This window comes from Narcine bancroftii, chromosome 10, assembly GCF_036971445.1.
Source record: "Narcine bancroftii isolate sNarBan1 chromosome 10, sNarBan1.hap1, whole genome shotgun sequence".
Lineage (NCBI taxonomy): Eukaryota > Metazoa > Chordata > Chondrichthyes > Torpediniformes > Narcinidae > Narcine > Narcine bancroftii.
In genome coordinates this window covers 95343087-95363583 of record NC_091478.1, presented here as the reverse complement: position 1 = coordinate 95363583, position 20497 = coordinate 95343087, and the positions used below count along the sequence as shown (strand labels likewise).

The 20497-nt window shown below is 40.5% G+C and overlaps 1 protein-coding gene across 3 annotated transcripts in view; it reads right to left on the bottom strand.

Annotated features, from left to right (window-relative positions):
• Positions 1-398: 398 nt before the first annotated feature.
• uba2 (ubiquitin-like modifier activating enzyme 2) overlaps positions 399-20497 on the bottom strand; it is a 35351-nt gene continuing 15252 nt past the window's right edge. For all 3 annotated transcript variants that reach the window (XM_069902008.1, XM_069902006.1, XM_069902007.1), the window contains exons 9-17: positions 19229-19328; positions 16932-17095; positions 12208-12301; positions 7474-7586; positions 6618-6773; positions 4967-5063; positions 4339-4444; positions 3614-3750; positions 399-1528 (exon numbers count right to left, since the gene is read on the bottom strand). In XM_069902008.1, coding sequence (XP_069758109.1) covers positions 1350-1528; positions 3614-3750; positions 4339-4444; positions 4967-5063; positions 6618-6773; positions 7474-7586; positions 12208-12301; positions 16932-17095; positions 19229-19328 — 1146 coding nt within the window. In that variant the 3' untranslated portion in view covers positions 399-1349. The remainder of the gene's footprint in view (positions 1529-3613; positions 3751-4338; positions 4445-4966; positions 5064-6617; positions 6774-7473; positions 7587-12207; positions 12302-16931; positions 17096-19228; positions 19329-20497) is intronic.

Sequence of the window (20497 nt, the reverse complement as noted above, 5' to 3'; positions counted from 1 at the left end):
CAAAGGATGGGACAGGTGGTTTAACGAGGTGGAACCTAACATTACAGCATGCTATTCGTTCCCTCCAGCTTGCTCTACCATTCAGGCTCATGGCTGATCTACCTCTGCTATTTTCCATCATCACTAACCACATCCCTTGATCTCCTTAATCATGAGAGACCTAAAGATCTCTGATCTATGAACACAAATGTTAACCTCCACTGATTCACCATTATCAAATTCCAGTGCATTCTCTTACCAACAACAAGCAACTCTCCTTCCATACACTTTCAACCAGATATCAATATTATGGGCTCTTCCTCCCCCCCAACTCCCAAAAGGTTCCACAAATGATGAAGAACTAAGAACATTGCATGAATTCATATTTCATCTTTGACCCAGCTGCAAGAGTCAGGTACTTTACACAATGAACGTTTTAATCAGGAAACATGGCATTCATAACAAAGCATTTTTTTTTAACGTTTATAGTTGAGTTGGATACAAAAAAAACTAATGAAACAACAATGTCAATTTGCTACAAAAATATTTCCAGCTCCACTATCTGCAACATATCTCTGTAAACATTGAACAGGTTGATCAGATTGAGACTGGATGCAGAACAGTCCTGTGGCAAATTCCAATCTATTGTTTCTCCCCTCTTCATGGAACATGACGACTGTTGTGAAAATGCCCTGGCCCTCTGCTACAAAACCTTGATACAGAGTACTACCCGAGTCCCAGAAAGACAGGGAGACACCTCCTGGGCATGGGCCATTCACAATCTGATCAATGGGGTTTGGTAAATTATGAACAAAGAAAAGTTAGGATATCTGTGTTATACAAAAGTCACATATAAATAACTACAAACTGTAACAAGACACAAGGAAAGTCCCCTTAATCTGACAAAAGGGGCTGAAATGTCAGGAAGTACAAACAGGGCTGGGGAGAAATTAAATGTTTACAGCAATTTACAAAACATGTCGCTGTTGGATCTGAAGTCATACAAAGAGGAATGTTTTAATACTTCATCAACAGCGAATTTCATAAGTAGATTGAGGGGGAGGTGAAGCAGGTTGAGCTCATTCTAGAGAACGGTTTTACAAAGAGCAGCGAACCAACATTTGGGTGATAGTTTACATTGAGCAACTTGACAAACATTGCTCCCCAAATTCGTTTAATGGGTGCCCTGGAGCTGCTCCTGGTGTCTTTCAAACCCTCTCCCCACCTGTTGCTTTGACCTGATAGGTGAAAGTTGGGACTTAATCCACCAACCCTCACCTCCCTAACAACTCCCCAGCCCATCTTATGGTCTCCCTGACCACACCATGTCACACCAGAAAGCTCAGGCCAGGGGAGAACCCCAACCTCGCTCAATCCAGTGCGATGATATCGTCATCCTCCTCGGGACACCGTCGCTTAATGGCCACTACTTCCGTCTCCTCCTCCAGCTTCCTCTTCAGGCTTCGGCTCTCCATATTAGCCTCGGCTCTGCTGGATGAGGGCATCTCTTCATCAGAGTCAACGATCAGCATGTCATCCTGCTCTGCAGCTGAAGAACAGGACACAATTATTAAGGAGGTCTGTGCCTTGTGCTAACTGCAGCACCAGTGACTGGTACATGGCAAGATTTGACTCATCAGGCTTTTCATTACATCCCTCCCCTCTGCTCTTTCCCCAGAGCCCTGAAGATGTTGCCCCTTCAAATTCTTTTTTGTATATTTTATTTATTCCCCTTCAAGTATTTATGGCTAGCATAGTGGTGAGTGCATTGCTGTTACAGCGCCAGCGATCGGGACTGGGTTCGAATCCAGTGCTATCTGTAAAGAGTTTGTATGTTCTCCCCATGTCTGTGTGGGTTTTCCCCAGGGGCTCTGGTTTCCTCCCACTGTTCAAAATGTACTGGGGGTTGTAGGTTAATTAGGCTATTTGGGCATCACGGGCTCATGGACCAAAAGGGCCTGTTAAAGTGCTGTAAGACTAAATTTAAAATGTACCGGGGGGCAAAATGTACTGGGGGTTGAAGGTTAATTAGGCTATTTGGGCATCACGGGGTCGTGGGCCAAAAGGGCCTGTTAAAGTGCTGTAAGACTAAATTTAAATTCTTTCATCATTGTTAATTTGGAGAAGGTGCAAAAAAGATGAATGAGGATGGGCTTGGGTTACAAGAAGCTGGGACTCTTTTCCCAGGAGTGATGGAAGTTGAGAGAGTACCTTTTGTGGGCTATAGATAAGGTAAGTAGTTATAGACATTTCCCAGGACAGAAGAGTCTAAAATTAAGGGCATAAGTTTAAGTTAAGATTTAAAAGAATTTATTGGCCAGACAATAGTTGACCACGTGTGTTTAGTTAAGCCACTGCACACTGGTGTGGGACTGATGTTACCCTGGGTCCAGACCATACTCTCGGGTTTCACTGTAAATGCATACACCTTCTGGGAACTGCTTTCAAATATCGACCCTCTAACATTATTCAAAGCTGCTTTCCTCCATCGACTCAGTCTACACTTTCCTCAGCCTCAGGAAAGCTGATCCATCCCACCCCGGTAACACTCTTGTCTCTCCCCCACCTCCTGTCAGGAAGAAGGTGCACAAGTTTGAAAGTACAGACACCAGATTCAAGGACTTTCAGACTACATTCAGACTCTTGGACTTCTCATTAGTAAAAATGACAATGTCCTTGTTTTAAAGGAACTATTTCTCTGTTAACACAACAATCTACACCTGTGCTTCTGTTGCACTGAACAACAGGTGGACTTGCCTGGATAGCACCCAAAACAAAGTTTTACACTTTCTCAATACACGTGACAATAATTCAATATCTAACTGGCTGGAGAGTTAAATAAGTGAGTTAAACATAAAATTCTGCAGATGCTGTGATTGCAGTTAAAAACAGAAATGCTAGGGGAACTCAGCAGATCGAGCAGTGCCCAAACAAGGTAAAGATATATAACTGACATTTCAGGCCTGAGCCCTTTTTCAAACCTGTGAATGCTGTCCATCTGAATTTTCAAAGGTAGATGACAAGGTTCTGTACAAAAGGTCTTCACATGAAATGTGTGCTCATAGGCCAGTGGGTAACATATATGAGTAAAGGCTGGAAGGAGTTCGTGATGGAACTACTTACAACAAATTTCAAAGGCCGAGATTAAATGACAGATGAACACACTGCAGTGGGTAAGTGAGCTTTCCTGATTGGGCGAGGAGTCAAATGGATATGTGGGTCAGGGAAGGGAGGGGTTATTCATTCAGGAAGGAAGAGTCATTTTTTAATGGTGAAACCCAAGGTAGTGTTAACATACAGCAAGAACCTCACATCGCAAATAAGACGCTGGTGCTATCATTACTGGAAATAGAGTAAAAGAAAGTCTTGCTGTGGTTCTGAAGGTGCACAAGGCAACATCAGGTACAGTTCGAGCCTCTGCACTCAGAAACACTGGGTTTGGATACCATGCTGTGGGGATTCACTGGACTGATGGATGGAACCAGGAGAGGTCCTGTGAGGAAAGGACAAGCAGACTGGGCCAAGGGTCACTGAGGTTTAGGAGGAGGAGGAGGAGTGGTGATGTCACTGGGGTGTAGGATTTTAAGAGGAGCCCACTTCCTCCTGCTGAGAAGTTTGGTGGGGAGACAATTACCTTTCGATGTTGATGGCTGGGCTCCATCGTCACTGCCGTTGGTAATGGCCTTGCCATCTTCCTCATTCAGCTTATGAGGTGCTTTGTCTGGGGCATCTCCAACCACCTCAAACTCGACGTCCTTCTCCAGATCTTCACTTCAAGTGACCAACACAGAACACAAGCAACAGGTCAGCACCCCATGGAATTAATTAGAAACCAGGAATTATAGAACAATGTAGCACAGCTACAGACCCTTCTGCTCAACTTGATGCCCATTAAACTGAAAATTTGCTGCCTGCATGTGATCTATTTCCTTCCATCCCCTGAATGATCATGTGTCTATCATCAGTCTTAAATCCTCCTACTACACCACTTTGTACACTACTGTTTAACATTTGTTATTGCACTATCTGCTGTTTGAGCTGACTTGCCTGGGTAGCATGCTAAACAAAGCATTTTACTATATCTCAATGCATGTGACCATAAAAAAATTCATACAGAGAAGCATGCTAAAAGGGGCCAGTTTGAACCACCTAGTGGGGTGAAGTTCTAGATCAAAGCTTTGTGTTCCTCCCTTCACAACTCGGCAAGGGCATGGTCTTGCAGTCTCTCAGCTGGCCTCAGTGAAATACCAGTTCTGACCATATGTACCTCAGGGTATGAGGACAGGAGATGGACAGCCAAGTTCCAGAGGAATATCCCATAAAACCTGCACAGGCAAGCAGGAAAGTGATGTTTCTCACCTGTGCAGGAGAGTTACAGCTAGAGTATAATCTTGTAAGAAATCGTCCACCTGGAGGCGGCTACCATTACGGATTCCAAACTCGCACAAGTTCTTGTTGTTGTTTGCTGTAATGGAGAATGAAAGACATGCTACACAGTGCCCAACCCACAGACATTTCTCAGCCTATATCTCAGCTACAGCTATTTGGTGGCTGTGACCCAGGACAACCAAATTCAGGCTTTATAAGAAGTATTGTAAATTCAGCCAATAAGAAAAACAAATGCACATAAGGCCTAGGAACTGAAAACTTTAACCAGAGCACTGCTGTGATGTCAGAAAGTTGGAAGCCAATTTATGCACTGCTTCCTCTCACAGACCACAACCAGGCAAAGACCAAAATATCCTATTTGGTGATGTTCAGAAAGGAATAAGTGTTGGTTACAACTTCAAAATACCACGAGTAGCATGAGATCATTTGTGCTTTCACACGAGAGCAGATCAAGACTCAGTTGTATGTTCTCAAGAGATGCAGCAGGACAGTATCAGCCTGAATGTTGGCCTTCAGGTGGTACTGGAAGCACATGTCTTTCTGACTCACCGTGACATCTCCTAAGCTATGTGGCTTGCAACTGTGAAAAGTAATGTACCTTCAGTTTCTCCTTCCTCTGAAGAGATGAGGATTGTCCCCTTGCCATCTTCTATCTGAACATCTGGAGCCACCATTCCAAATTTATCTTTCAAAATCTGATCAAAAACAGGAATGCAGCCTTTAACACAGAAGATTACAACAGATCCATAGTTCTACACTAGATACCGTATTGTGGACCAATTTTTAGGGTAGAATTTGGGGTTTCAACTATTACATGCAGTCTTCTTTGACAGCAGTAAGTACTTGCGTCATCCAGGAGCCGGGAGCTCGGATGGCGAGCGGGTGGCCAGGACTGGGTGGCAAGTCCGCGGTTGGATGGGCAGGTAGACGGGGCGTCGAGAGCTCGGTTGACTGGGGCGTCGGGAGCTTGGATGGGTGAAAGGCCGGGGTGTTGGGAACTCTGATGGGCAAGAGGCCAGGGCATCGGGAGCTCGGATGGGCAAGTGGTTGGGGGCAAGGTGAGAGTCCATGGTCGGGGTGTTGGGAGAATGGATGGGTGGGCGATCGGGCCAAAAATAGGAGGGATTGACTTTTAAATACCAGATATTTGGACTAAATATGGGGGGGGGGTCAACTTTTATATGTTTTTTATTATTACATGCATACATACAGTAACTCAGCCATCAACATTACAGGGAGAATCAAATCAATACATTAAATGTAAATGGATGAGACCATTTTGAGGGAACTGGAATATGGAAAGGGTGCCTGGATTGAAACAATTCAGTTACAAGAAGGAACTGTCAACTGGGTTTGATGTCCTTGGAGTGTAGGAGGCTGAGGGATGACATGATAGAGATGTCCAACATTGTGTGGGGAAAATATGGTTGATAGAATCTTGTATCCCATGATGGAGTGTTATAGATTTAGAGTGAGAGGTAGGCGGTTTAGAGGGAATTGGAGAGGGCTTTTTCCACTGGTGCTGCCCGAGGAGGTGGTGAAGGTAGACATTCTTTGATTGCCATGCTCAGAAGATCCTTGACCTAGAAGGTACTAATGTAACCAGGTATGAGTGATGGGCTGAAAATGTGGTTTCTGTGATATCCAACTTTGATCATGGCAGGGACAGAAACCAAATTGAAACATGTATAATAGTGCAGAACGAATTTTGAGAGCTGCTCTTTGTTCAAGGACCACAATGAGGAAAGGGGACAAACAGATGAACAAAGGTGTTTCTTTTGAGAACAATGACGATTTGAAATAGCGGAAGACAGCAGATGCAGACAGTTGTTGATAAAGTCAGCTGAAGTAGGTGCCCAGAAGGGAAATTGGGCATTAAGCAGTTCAGTGGGAGAATGGTCGAGAACAAGATAAAAAGATGCAAGTTTGGGATCAAGGCTGCAGACTCCACGGTACGAGGTGCTTAAATTTTTTTTTGCATTGGAGTAAGAAATTAAAGATCCTCTCTGTAGTGCAGTACAATTCTGGAAAAATGAGCAGTTTAGATTACTTCAGGTCTAACAGAAGTCTATGTAGTCCAGCCAGCTTTCATGGTATGTTCATGCACTGGTGCCTGACCTGTTGCCTCGTGAGATTGTGGTCGATCAGGACCTGAACTTGGGGATGAGTCTGGACGATAGGTGTGAAATGGGCGAGGAAAAACGTGGAATTGTGACCATACATCCACTTGTCACTGACACACACAGTACCCGGTCCTGCAGCATCTGGACGGAGACTTTCTGGGTGTTGAGTTTGACTGTGACTTCTGGCTTGACCGAGCAGACGTAACAGCCAGGATTCGGAGGATCCAGGGTGCACGGAACGAGCAATTTCTTTCGGGGATTGGGCTGCTTGTTCAAAAAGATCTACAACCAGAAAACTCAAAGGTTTATAATGCTGACAGGAAATAGGCATCCAACAAAATCATAACCACCCTCCGAAGAATCAGAACTGTCTATAACTAAGAATTTACTTGCCCATTCCCTGCCCGCAGAGGAATAACACCAACAAGCAGGTCATTTCCTGCTCTGGGGATGGAGTGATTCAGTGAGGAGTTTATTCGCCCATTTTCCTTGTTTAAGACTACAACATACAGAGGGTTCAGAGCTGAGACAAGCCAATCATGCTCCACACGATCATCCACCTTCCTCCCACCATCTTTCATTTCTCCCTTCATGTTTATCCATATTCCACATTATCTGCCACATTTGTACCAGAAGCAGCCTTCCCCAGGCACTGATGAAGGAGCAAACAGTAGCTAAAGGGGCTCATCGAGTCTGCATCCACAGAGAAAAATAGACGTTTAGGGTTGGGACCCTTTATTGAGTACAAGTCACAACCAGAAATGTCGACTGTGGATGCTGCCTGACCCATTGAACCTCTCCAGCTCCTCTTCGTTTGCTTAGGATTTCAGCATCTGCAGTTTTTACGTGCTCCATTGAAGGAGCCCTCTCTTGGCCAAAGTGACCAGAACCAGAGGGCTTCACAGAAACCAACATGTACATCATTGACTTAAGCCACCAGAGCCTTTCTCTCCACTTTCCCCAAATTTCTCCCAAAACTTACTGTCCTGCATTGTTCCAGGTTTCCAGAGAGAATCTTCAGTCCTTCCAAAACAATCAGGCCAGCTATCACTGCATTCGTGGTGGCGATTGCTGGGATAATATTTCCTGCCATGGCTATGAGCAAAAAAGCCAATTAACAATGCTGTATGACTAAGGCACTTTGCATTATTTCCATTCTTGACATCTCCACCAAAGCAACGGTGGGCCTGACCACTGGCAGTGAGAGCAGGCATTTAAGGAGTGCTTCAATACAGAATCCAAAATGTGATTTGTTTCTATATCTACTACTGTGATCTGTAAACACCTGCAGTGTTTATGATTTTCTCCCCAATCTATTAATTCTTTCCTGGACAACCGTTTCATGCCCAACTAGTCCAAGTCACCACTTTTTTTATTATAATTGCAAGAAAAACATCTTAAGCTCTGAGGAAAGGTCTTTGTTTCTCTCTCTAAACACTGCTCGAGTAGTTTTCTTTGTACACAACTCCTTTTGTGACCAACAGCATATCTTAAGGCAGCCACTGTCAACCTTTTCTTGGCTATGGACCCCCTTGGAACACTGCTCAAAGTTCCCCGTGAAGCAGTCAAGTTTAGGTTTCTTCCATACTTCTACCGACTATATAAAAAAAAACATGTATGTATGTTACACAAGGTGCTTGGACTCCCGGAGAGAGCCGTAGGGGCCCCGCTGAGAAAGGCTGCCTTAACACATATAATGCTTATGGAATGCAGTCACTGACAATAATGCAGGAAGGTACCACAATCAATGCACAGCAATCTTTCCCAAACCTTATCAGATATATGATATGATAACCCATTTTAATAATGTTGATTGAGGAAATAAATATCGACCTGGAAACGGGGTAAAAAAAAAAATCACTTTCGAACTAGTACAGTGGGATCTTTTAGCCCCATTTCAAGAGGCAGAGTGCTGAAGTTTTACATTTTATTTGATAGGTAGGACCTTTGACATTGCAGCATTTGCTCAGTGTGGACAATCAGTCTCCGTCCAGGCTAGCGACCCAAATTTGAGATAAGGCGCTCCACAATGAGTCACAGCTGCAGAGGGTGAACCACATTTACACCATGGCACACCACAAAGCCTCAATTAATCTCAGCATCATCCAACATTCATCAATTTGTAGGTTTGGCTGTGAGGCCAAATCCTTTCCCCAGAATATCTAGTCCATTGAGGTTTGTGCTAGAGGGCCATCTCAAGGAGCTGACACATGCACCAAGGGCCTAGGCCTAGGCCTCATTCCATTCCATAGATTCTACGATTTAACATATACAGGCATGCAATGTCTAACATCCACGATACATTATGTGATTTGGACGTTGTAGAAATACCATATTATATACTCAGCAAAGCTATATAGGATACTGTAGAGTACTTGTGTTGAATAAATAGCCAATACTGTACACATACAGTACTATATTTCAGCTAATGTATCTGGCAAGGTAATATATGGGTTAAGTAGGTTAATACTGTACAATACTGTATACATAATATAATAATACATTGTAAACATACACTACTGTATACATAGACTAATATGCAATCTGTACTTAGCTCAATTGGAGCTTGCAGGGCTAACATAGTGTGGGTGAGTCTGGAGGCTGTTGCTGGTACAGTTCTGTACTGTACAAGATACTAAATTTAAGGTGTGAAGTGAATTTGGTTTTGGTATTAATTTTATAAATTGGATTAAGGCCTTATATAGAAGTCCTGAGCCTAAAATGATTACTAATGGACAGATATCTCAACCTTTTAAATTAAGTAGATCTAGTAGGCAGGGATATCCTTTATCACCAACTTTGTTTGATTTAGCTATAGAACCACGAACAAAAAATTAGAGATGATCAACAATTTAAGGGATTTAAGATACAACATGAAATTAGTTTATTTAACTCAACCACAAATATCATTACCAAGACTTTATAGCCATTTGTTAGGCTATGGGAAAATTTTGGGATACAAGATAAATTGAGATAAAAGTGAAATAATGGAGATTGTAGAAGGAGATTATTCATAATGTAGACAAGAGGTTCATTTTAAATGGACAGATAAGATTAAATATTGAGGTATACATATGGATACTAACTTTAAAAATGTATATAAATTAAATTATTTAAAAAAATAGAACAAGATTTCAAGAAATGGATTAGTTTATCGATTACCTTAATTAGGAGAGTTAACTCTATTAAAATGAATATTTTCCCACGACTTCAATATTTATTTCAAACTTTACCTATATCTATACCTCAAATTTTTTTCAGGATTTAAATAAACAAGTTAGGAAATTTCTTTGGAAAGGGAAGATGGTAAGAAAATCATTAGAAAAATTAATATGGAAATATGAACAGGGAGGATTACAACTTCCCAATTTTAAAAATTATTATAGAACAGCACAATTAAAATTTTTTAGTCTTTATCCACCATGGATAAGATAGGAGAGGTTAAATCAGATGAGTTCATTTATAAATGGGATTTTAAATCTAATGTAATAGATAAGGAAGTTCCGATATTAAAACATTTGTTGAATATTTGGAATAAAGTTAAATTAGAAGTTGATGGATATATTCTTTCATTACAAACACCAATATTTAATCCTTTGGTTTTTTTTCCAAAAGATAACCCTTTTATTAATATATGGTACAATAAGGGGATTTTTAATTTAGGGGATTGTTATCATAATAATATTGATGTCTTCTGATCAATTAATGGTTAAATATGATATACCATTTAACACATTATTTTTTTCTGTTTGTAAATTTCTACAACGGATCATGGGAGTGAATTTTCTTTTAAATCCTGAATTGTTTTTGCTAGGAAATTTTGAAAGTGTTACTCCTAAATTATTGTTACCAGATTCTCAATTCAAGTTTGTTAAATTGGTCTTAGTAATAGCAAGGAAATGTGTCACTGTAACATGGAAATCTAATGTTTCTTTAACATTAGACAGATGGCACGCTGAAATTCAAAGCTGTGTTCCTTTTGAAAAAAAAATTACGTATAATTTAAGGGATAAATAATTTTCATTTTTGCAAATTTGGGGTCCGTATGCAAAAATAATGAAATTAAAATTGAATTTATAATATTTTTCTTGATCAGTGAAATTTTCCCTAAAAATATAAATATTTTATGATGTTTTTGAGGTCTTTGAGTGTCAACTGATGCAATCCAACTTAATTATTTGTAATAGTTTTACAACGAATATTTTATATATTAGTTTTGGGCTTAGATTAATTTGGGGGGAGGGAGGGTCACTAGGGTTTTTTGTAGTTTGTAGTTTTTTTTAGTTTTTATAAATAGATTTTCAACACACACTTGATTTTTTTTATTATGTAAACTGTTACAATGTTCTTAATTTTTGAATTATATATGTTGAATAAATAAAATATACAAAAGATACTAAACTTACACTAAATTAAACTTTTTAATTTTTTTTCACTATGTTACATCCACTATGACCCATGCTCTGATTGGGATTTCTGAACTCTATTATAACCTTATTGGGCCACAGACTTGTATGTGGTCAGACATTATGCGGCGCATGACTGTACTAGCTAGAACCTAACCAACATTAAAAATAGATCACCTGGCTATTTATTGCATACGCAAAGTATTTACTTTTTTCCTTGTACCTACATTTACCTCCCAGAAATAGATGTCATTTGGAAATTGGAAGCTACAGAAGAGCCCAGGTTGGTGAAACAGGAGGTTTGCCACTGGGGAAAGGTTGGACAGGCCAGCCTAATTTCCATTGGATTTTGGAAGGGAAGCAACATGATTGAAACCCTCAAGGTTCCAAGATTTGTTTAAAGGTTGGATGCAGAGAGGGTATTTCTTGTAGGGAAATTCAGAACCAGGTGTGATTGTTGAAAAATAAAGAGTTGGTTATCTAACACAGCAAAATTTCCACTTTCAACAGGTCACGAGTGTCTGGAACTCTTCCTCAAAATGAGATGGAAGCAGTCTTTGAATTAAGGAAGAGGATGATAAATTATTGAGAGACAATGGAGGTGAAGGTTAATTGGAGAGAATGGAAATGCCATGACAATCAGGACAGCTTGCTGCTAATGTAGTAATCTGTCCGCGTTAGGTGACTCAGATCCATTAGCTTTCAGGTTGGGTAGCAGTTGTGGGAATGTGGGGATGGGTTGGGAGTGGCAGAATTCCCACGGGGGTAGAATAGCAGGGTGCCCACTGATCTTGAAATGGAAATGCCACCATGGCAGCTGAAGAATTTAAGTTCAAAAGGAACAGCTGGAATTCGAAAGATGGCCATGGAATGACTGTATTATGTTGAAAGGTGGATAGAGTGAAAAGCTGCCAACGCCACTGGTTAGGATGCTGAGATCCACCTCTGCACTTCAGAGGCATTTGCATGTTGCCTGAAGTGCTAGTGCTCTCCAAGTTCAAGACACTGACACAGAAACAACAGAAGCATTTAAACAAACTCCCCAGGATGGCAGGCACGAAAGGAAGGAAGCACGAGGCCCTACTGGTGCCAGCTTCAGGTCCTGGAGTTGCTGATCGAGCTGCTGGTGTTCTGTAAGACAAAGGAGCTTGGTGTTCAAGATAAAGAGGGAGGGAAGCTAGCCAGTTTTTCTACAGCTAGTAACTACTTGGAAACCCTTGGAGGTCAAAGGCATAACAGCAATGCTGGATGTGTTTCTATGAGTCCTTCATGGAATATTTCAGCATCAACATTCAACGAGCAAATCTTACATTTCACATCAAACTTGCTCTTCATGTTAATGCTGAAGATGTGCATTCTCAGGTTAGCAGCTGCAGTCACAAAGTTCATGGCTGGGGGATCATCCTGGGAACACAAAGTAAAGACATTATATGAAATATCACCGCCAGAGAGAGCAAATGTATACACAATGCCATATTTAAATGCCTCCCTGTCCTTCACCAATGGCATTGGCCCCATATACCAACATCTTCCTTTGGCCTCCGTCCCTCAAGAATCAGGGATTACCCAAATCTGCCCAGTTCATTAATTTGCATCGCCAACACAAAGAATGTGAGCCAAAGAGCCTATTTCATAGCTGCACTGCTCAATCCCACCAAATCTCACCACACATCATCACCTCTGTACTTTCAGACTTACTTTAGTTCTTGATCAATACCGAATCCAAATTCTGAAACTTGTTCCCATATCCCCACTATCTCCAATTCCATATTTGCCTACGGCTTCATGAGCCTCTGACCTTTACCCTGGAAACTTGTATACCCTTGCAGTTTTCACCACTCTATAGTTGGTGTGTGCTTTCTACCTTTCACTCTAGAAGTCATGATGGTCTGTGCAAGAGTTTCCGCAGCTTAAGTAAAGGATTGGATGCACAATCCAAATTGTCTAATTTTCTCTGAGACGATGGACCTGTTTGTGATGGGGAATGGGAAAACAATGACTTTGAAGTTCCTGACATTTAGAGACTAACAAAGGAATGGTTTGGAAGTGGTGGGGAATACATGAACCACACAGTGAAGACTTAACCCACTACATTGCAAGAAAGCTAGACATTGCCACCCCCAGCACAGCAAGTGGGGAAGACTGAGCAGATTGTGGGAAAATGCCATTAATATCTTCCCTAGATGCCCACCTCCTACCTGTTGCATCCAGGTTATTGATGTGGTCAGATAATCCTAATCAATTACTGTCAACAAATGCAGCTCATCAGCACATCTTAGAGACAAATTAAAAACGGCTGCCAATTAATAAAGTTGCCTGCCCAAAGCACATTTTTCACAGCCCGGTTTCAAACAACCATTTCAGTATAATCCCAGCATCCTCAAACCTGTGGCCACAGATAATTTAGTTAGTCTTAACTACTTGTTTGCCCATTTTAAAATAACAGAATGTTCCAATATTCCACAATGGACACTTGCAAAGGAAGGACTCTACACAGGAACCAAAATCCAGGTTAACATTTGTCTCTGGAGTTGCATTCTGTCAAGAGTCAGTGTAGTGCCAGCTACACTGCCAACTTTTGAAGGCGACCTTAAATCACAGACCTACCTGTTCTCTGAGGAGATTTTAAAAAATCCAAAGCCACTATTTGGAATACCCAAGTGTTCTCCCAATGGCTTGAGCCAGCATTTAGTCTCCAACCTATCTCACCACAGTGGACTCACTAGTCACATTATAATACAACCATTTGTAACTACAGGCACACCCTGTAAAACATGGTATTCTATAGCATAGATTTTGATAATAAAACGGTTTTATAATTTTAATACAGGTTGTCATCAACTTACAATGCGGTTACGTTCCAGCACTCCCATCGTAAGTTGAAAAATTGTAAGTTGCACCTACGATTTTTTATAATTAAATGTAGAATACCTTTATTTCACACTGAATAAAACCATTAACGTACACAGCTGAAAACACACTGGGCCTGAAGAATGTTTGAAGCATTGAACTAATAATTTCTGAATGGTGAGGATTCTAAAGATACAGGGTCATCAATTTCACTCTCTTCTGATGATGCTTGGGAAAAGCTTGTAGAATGTACTGCATCATCGACTCTTGTTGATAGCATAACAGGCATGGACTCCTTTAGGAAGATATCAATTTTTGACTGGATTGATTGTTTCTTCTTTTCAATGTAAATTTCTCTGTAGCAAGCAAGAGCATCCTGTATCTGCCTGTCAGCTCTTGCAAATCTCTTGAGTGAGAGAGAGAGAGAGAGAGAGAGAGAGAGAGAGAGAGAGAGTCGAGATCGACAATTGGAAAAATCTTAACTCGTGCTATAGCCATTAGCGGCTTCATGCTGAGCAAATATCTTGAATTTTGTCTCCAGAGTAATTGCTTTCCTCTTTCTCTTCTCACCAGAAGCAGGAGAGACACATGGGCGTCTAGTAGACATGATGGATTGCTTACTGTGCACTCATTCACGTGATTGCTACAGAGACAGCGAGTGTGGTTGAGTCAGCATTGTGAGAGAGTATGCTGTACGATACACGTGATGCTGCCCTTTGATTAGTAAGGGATTACTTAAGGTGGTATATGAGTGAGGAAAAAAAAGGTTAAGAACCACTGCTCTAGGCCCAATGGTTACTGAAATATTTTGCTTGAGAAAAATTGCCATTGGCCCATTTCCTTTGGAGTTATGAATCCGTGCACACAACAAGTCAATTAGATATGATTAAAAACAGTGGTTTTCAAACTTTTTCTTTCCACTCTCTTTAAGTAATCTCTTTCTAATCACAGAGCACCTATGGCATAGGGATTACTTAGGTGGTATGTGAGTGGAAAGAAAAAGTTTGAAAACCACTGCTCTAGACTCTGAGCAGGAAGACCATGTCTGCTCTGTAATCTGATTGTGTTGTATAAAAGTACATCATTACAAACAATATAAATGGAAAAAGGAAATGCGGTGAAGGTGATACACAGCAACATGAAGATGGTGCATCATTTGCTAAAATAGCACAAAGGTATAAAGTTAAAATTAAAGAACATAGAATGGCAACAGCATCTAAAGTGATTTGTAGACCGAGAAGTTCTGCCATGGAACACCTTTTTATGATCTGGATTAAAGATTGCAACCAGAAAGGAATTCCATTAAATCAACCTAAAGCAACAAGCCTCTATTGGACATTAAACTGAAATGAAAGGGAAACTTTTTCAGCAAGTCCTGGTTGGTTTACAACTTCAAAAAACGTGTGAGGCTTCATGATGTTCGAATTACTGGTGAATCTGCGAGGGCTGATAGAGGTGTCTCTGCAAGACTTTCCGTCTGAACTAAAAGAAGTGATTGACCAAGGAGCCCACAAAGATAAGCAAATTTTCAATGTTGAAGAAACTGGATCGTTTTGGAAAAAGATGCCATTACACACTTTTTTTTTAAAAACCGAAAAAGAAAAATCTTAACCAGGCTATAAAGTTTTGAAAGACCAATTGACACTTCTACTTGGTGGAAATGCATCTGGGGACTTCAAATTAAAGCTTATGCTTGTGTACCATTCTGAGAATCCAAGGGCTCTTAAAGGCTATGCAAAAAATGCACTCTGTAATATAAAATAGCCTGGGTGACAATACAGTTGTTTGAAGAATGGATCGCAACCTATTTTTGTCCAGCAACTGAATGTTACTTTAGAGATAATAACTTGGAGTTTAAAATTTTATTATTGTTTGACTATGCACCAGATCATTCAACTTCTGTTTCTGAGTTGAATGATCATGCCTATGGATCAAAGTGTCATTGCCACGTTCAAGGCTTATTATTTGCGATGAACATTTTCTCAAGCCATTAAAGCTACAACAGAATAAAATCCTATAACTTTAACACAGTTTTGGAAAGATTATAACATCAAGAATGGAGTCAGAATGACAGAAGGAGAAGACAACGAAATGAACTGACTCAGTATATAAAAGTAAAAGATAAAAATTTCTTGTTTATTTTATTAAGTGACGACATTGTTTAACGGATTTAATGTATCTTATAGATTGAACTTTGAATAAATGGGAAGGGGGAGAGGGAGGGGAAAAAAAGGGAGAAAATGACACTATATATTCAAGAGAAAAATGTCTATGTATTTTGGTCAGTATGGTTTATTGTGTGAAAAATAAAAAATTAAAAAAAAAGAATGGAGTCGAAAACATCGGTGAATCGTGGCTTGAAGTGACTGCAAGCCACACGAGAGCTTTTGGCCTGAACTTCTACTGCATTATGCAAGCGATACCACTAGTTTTGAAGCGCGGTCCTCAAGACATTGTGGAGACTGGAAAAGATCTGGGATTTGAAACTTCGGACTGTGTACAATCTGCAACAAAGCATTCATTCGCATTCAAGTGAACTGGATGACGAAATTCTCATTGAAATGGATCAACAATATCGATATGAAGATGAGCTGCATAATGAATATTTGAATGAAGTGCCAACAAAAGAATTCACCTTCGAGGAATTATCAATGTTTATTGGAAAAAAAATGAACCAAACACCAAGAGAACCATTAGAGATCGGCAAGAATTGCAAAATGCTATTTGATGTTAAAAAAAATGCATGGTTTAAAGACTAAAGAAGTGAGAACTACATTAGACAAATATTTTCTTAAATAAACGATGTTCACCTATTGCCAATAAAGATTCATTTTATATATCCCGTTTTTAGGATTGAAACGTATTACGTTAAGTGCATTGTAATAATGCTTCAAACAGTGCAGTTTTCAATAGCACTGAACTTTCTTGGGATACATTATTCGTGTTATACAGGATACCTGCTGCATTTTCTACATTCCTGCAGGCTACACTTTATAACTGTGCTTCACTGGCTGAACAGTACTTGGAAAGTTTGAGGCTGTGAAGTCTATTACAGAATTATTACCTTAATCTTCAGAAATTATAATTCGTATCTTAAAAATCAGGAACCTGATCAAGTAACAAAACCCAATCTCTGGAGCTGTTGAAACATGCAGAAAGTAAACAATAAAAACATTTATCCCACCTTGTCCCAAACCAGCTCCCCTCCGTCTCCCTTCTCAGCCAGACGGGCTTTGAGGTGATCCACGCTCTGTGCAAACAAGTGTGCGTAGCTCCTCACATCAAGGACCTGCTGGTCCTTCAGGCCAGCACGAGAGGTGCAGGTTTGGTGTGGCAATAAGCCTGTCTCTAAAGGACACGACAACACATTTACAATGGCTACCAGGGAGAAGAAAGCAGTCGAGGGCATCAGAGTGAAGGCGATAGGGAAGTTGGAATCTCCTTGCATTATTTAAATGCTATGCTACTGCAGCCACCACATGGCTCATTAATAAATGAGGATCATGCAGGAAGACACTCAAGCAGATGGGTGCACTCATAAGTTAATAGAAAAGTTACTTCTAGATTGGAGGCAATACATCCAGGTTTACATTCTATTAAGTTGCAATGTTTATAACAAGATGTAGGAACATGCTCATTGTTTGCTCAGAATGTGGTGTGACATCGCCACCTATAGATCAGGCAGCATTTAACACACAGATCACAATATTAATGAGCTGGACAGCAAGTCAAGTTCAAAACACCTTGAATAATTCTTTGCAAACTTGTTTTCCCTGGTTTTGTTAGTAGATACCAATGAGTAAATGACTGTTAAGTATATACACATACATAATTTCCTGAAAGTGACATCACAGGTAGATTGGATCGTAAAGATAACTTTTGGCACATCGGCCTTCATAAATCAAAATATTGTGTATAGGCGTTGGAATGTTATGCCAAAGTTATGGAGTATTGTGTGAAGGTTTGGTCACCTAACTACAGAAAGAGTGCAGAGATGATTTACTAGGATGTCGTCCGAACTTCAGGAACTGAGTTACAGGGAAAGGTTAAACCTGTTAGGATTTTATTCCCTGGAGTGTAGCAGAATGAGGGGAGATTTGATGGAGATGCACAAAAGATAGAGTAAATGCAAGTAGGCTTTTTCCACTGAGGTAAGGCAAAATACAGAGGACATGGGATAAGGGTGAAAGGGGGAGAAGCTTAGAGAGAACAATAGGGTGAATTTCTTCACATAGAGAGTGGTGAGTGTATAGAATGAGCTGCCAGCTGAAGTGGCGAATGCGGGCTCAATTTTAACATTTAAATTCGACAAATACATGTTTGGGAGGGGTATGGAGAACTATGGACTAGGTATTGATCAATGGGCAGAAAAATAGTTTGGCACAGACTAGAAGGGCCAAAGGGCCTGTTTCTGTGTTGTAATATTCTGTGGTTCTATAGTTACATCTTGCATAGGATCCAAGGCACAGAACATAAATGGGCTTTTACTTGAATATGGGATGTCAGAGATGTTGGAAAGCCCACCATTTAGGTCAACCAGGCAAGTGGGGAATAATCCATCATATTTATGACTTGTTTTACATGAGATGGATCTCGGACTTGTTGAAGATGGTCATTTGATTGGTACTAATGTTACTTGACATTTATCAGATTGTGCCTGCCACGTTTAAATTTTGAGGAGCTGAAAGTTGAATTAATTTATTAAATCTCCACTTCTAACCTTATGGCAAAAGGAAGTTTAAAATAAAGTAAGTGAAGCTGCTGGGCCAGCACACTATGCTATGTATTCCTGCTGAGGTAACTTGGAGCATGGATGATCATTCTAAACAACCATCTTCCTTCCTTATGCAAGGTAGGATTCCAAATGCTCAATTGCCATGGAAGTTGGTTTTACCAGGAGTTTGATGCCACATTTGAATGTTGCCTTTAAGTTGAGGACAGTGGATTTCACCTCTTTTGTTTGTGCTTGGACCCAAGTGGCTGTAATTGGGTCTACTGACAAACATTTCTTGCAAAATCTAAAATGGCCATCTGTAAGCAGATCCCTGGTGAGTAAGTGCTGCTTCACTGGTGGCAACACCAGTTTGACTGATTGAGTGTAGAAATGGTCATAAATTGGAGTGGGTTTGTCCTGCTTTTGTGGAAAGGCCGCATCTGGGACATGTTGCAGAATATTGGGTGGACGCCAGGGTCAGAAAGTTACTGGAACAATTTATTTCAGGAGCACCGTATTATTTGCATCAGATGGTGGAATGGTAATGCTTTAGGGCTAACAAGGGCACGAAGGGCTGGAGTCCCTCCAATTCACATATGGTAACTCTGTTGTAAACGTGCACCTAACTGTGCCGTGCAGTGGAATAACCATGAGGGAAAGCTATCCAATGACATTTCAAGCACACATTATACAATGAGGAGTCAATGCATTTGAGGTTATGAGGAACACATCTCATGTATAGAACTTTATTCTCCCTGCAAACTTACCAATTTTTTCCACAGAAGCCCAGTCCAATGGCACAGGAGCTTTCCTTCTGCGCCACAGCTGGTCCATTGTGAGCAAGTACTTTATATCATCTCTGAAAAGCTGAAAAAGAATCAGCGTGTGAAGATTTTACAGGCTCAGACCCAACTGAAAAATTGATTGCCAATTCAATTGAACTTCTATTTTAGCCAAGAACACTCTATATTAATGCTCAAGTGAAATAATTGCCTATTGGAACCAGTGATGGTACACTGAGGGGTATAGAAAGAGCAGAGAGTGAGATTTCTGTAACAAAAGGACTTCAATTTAAAAGCAAGAGATTTGAAAATGAGAGAAATTCTCTCTTCCACCTAGAGGGTGATTGAATCTGGAATGTTCTACCGGAGGCAGAACCATTTAAATATTTCAATGAATATTTGAACTACGTAACAGAAGACTACAGACCCGTCATTGGCAACTGGGATTTGTAGAGATAGGTACCTAATAGCTAGTGGAGTGGAGTCAGAGGGCCTTTTTTTGGGTTGAACAATTCTTTGTGATGTGTCTCAGGCAGATCACAGTCAAACCTCCAATATTTTGAATTCAATGACCTTGGGGTTAGCAATAGTTCTGTACTGCGCTTAGTTGTTTAGGGCAGGAGTGGTTAGCAAGAAGAACACATGCCTCTGGATCGAGTTCCACAATCCAAACACGCACTCCTAGTGCAGTACTGCAGAGATGAAGACTTTTGCAAGGCTTTAGATTTCCTCTCTGATGATTTAAAAATTCCTTAATTATATTTCCATCTGGGATACTTCTCTCTGAAGCCATTTAGTCATTATTTTTTGAAATACAAGAATTGCTGCTGTCCAACATTTATTGTCCTCCGATAGCCTTCAAAATGGTGATCAAGAACCCCTTCCTGAACCACTGCAATCATTCTGATGAAGGTCCTCCCTTGGTGCAGCTGGGGAGAAAGGTCCCAGAATTTAGACTTTATAACCACAGAAAACCAGCAAAGTATTTCTATGTCAGGATATGCTCCAAGGCTGCTGAGACCTCCTCCCTGGTAGTTTGAATATGGCTCAACACCTTGCTGTTCATTTTCTCCAATCCCTTGGCTGCATGATCTCTTCCACAGCAAAGAATGAAGAGAAGTATCATTCAAAACCCCAGTTGTCTCATGTGGCTACACACAAAGATAGCCTTGTTGATCTTTAATGTGACTCTCTAGCTACTTTTTACTTTTAATATACCCCAGTAGAATCTCAGGACTCTTTCACCATTTAAAT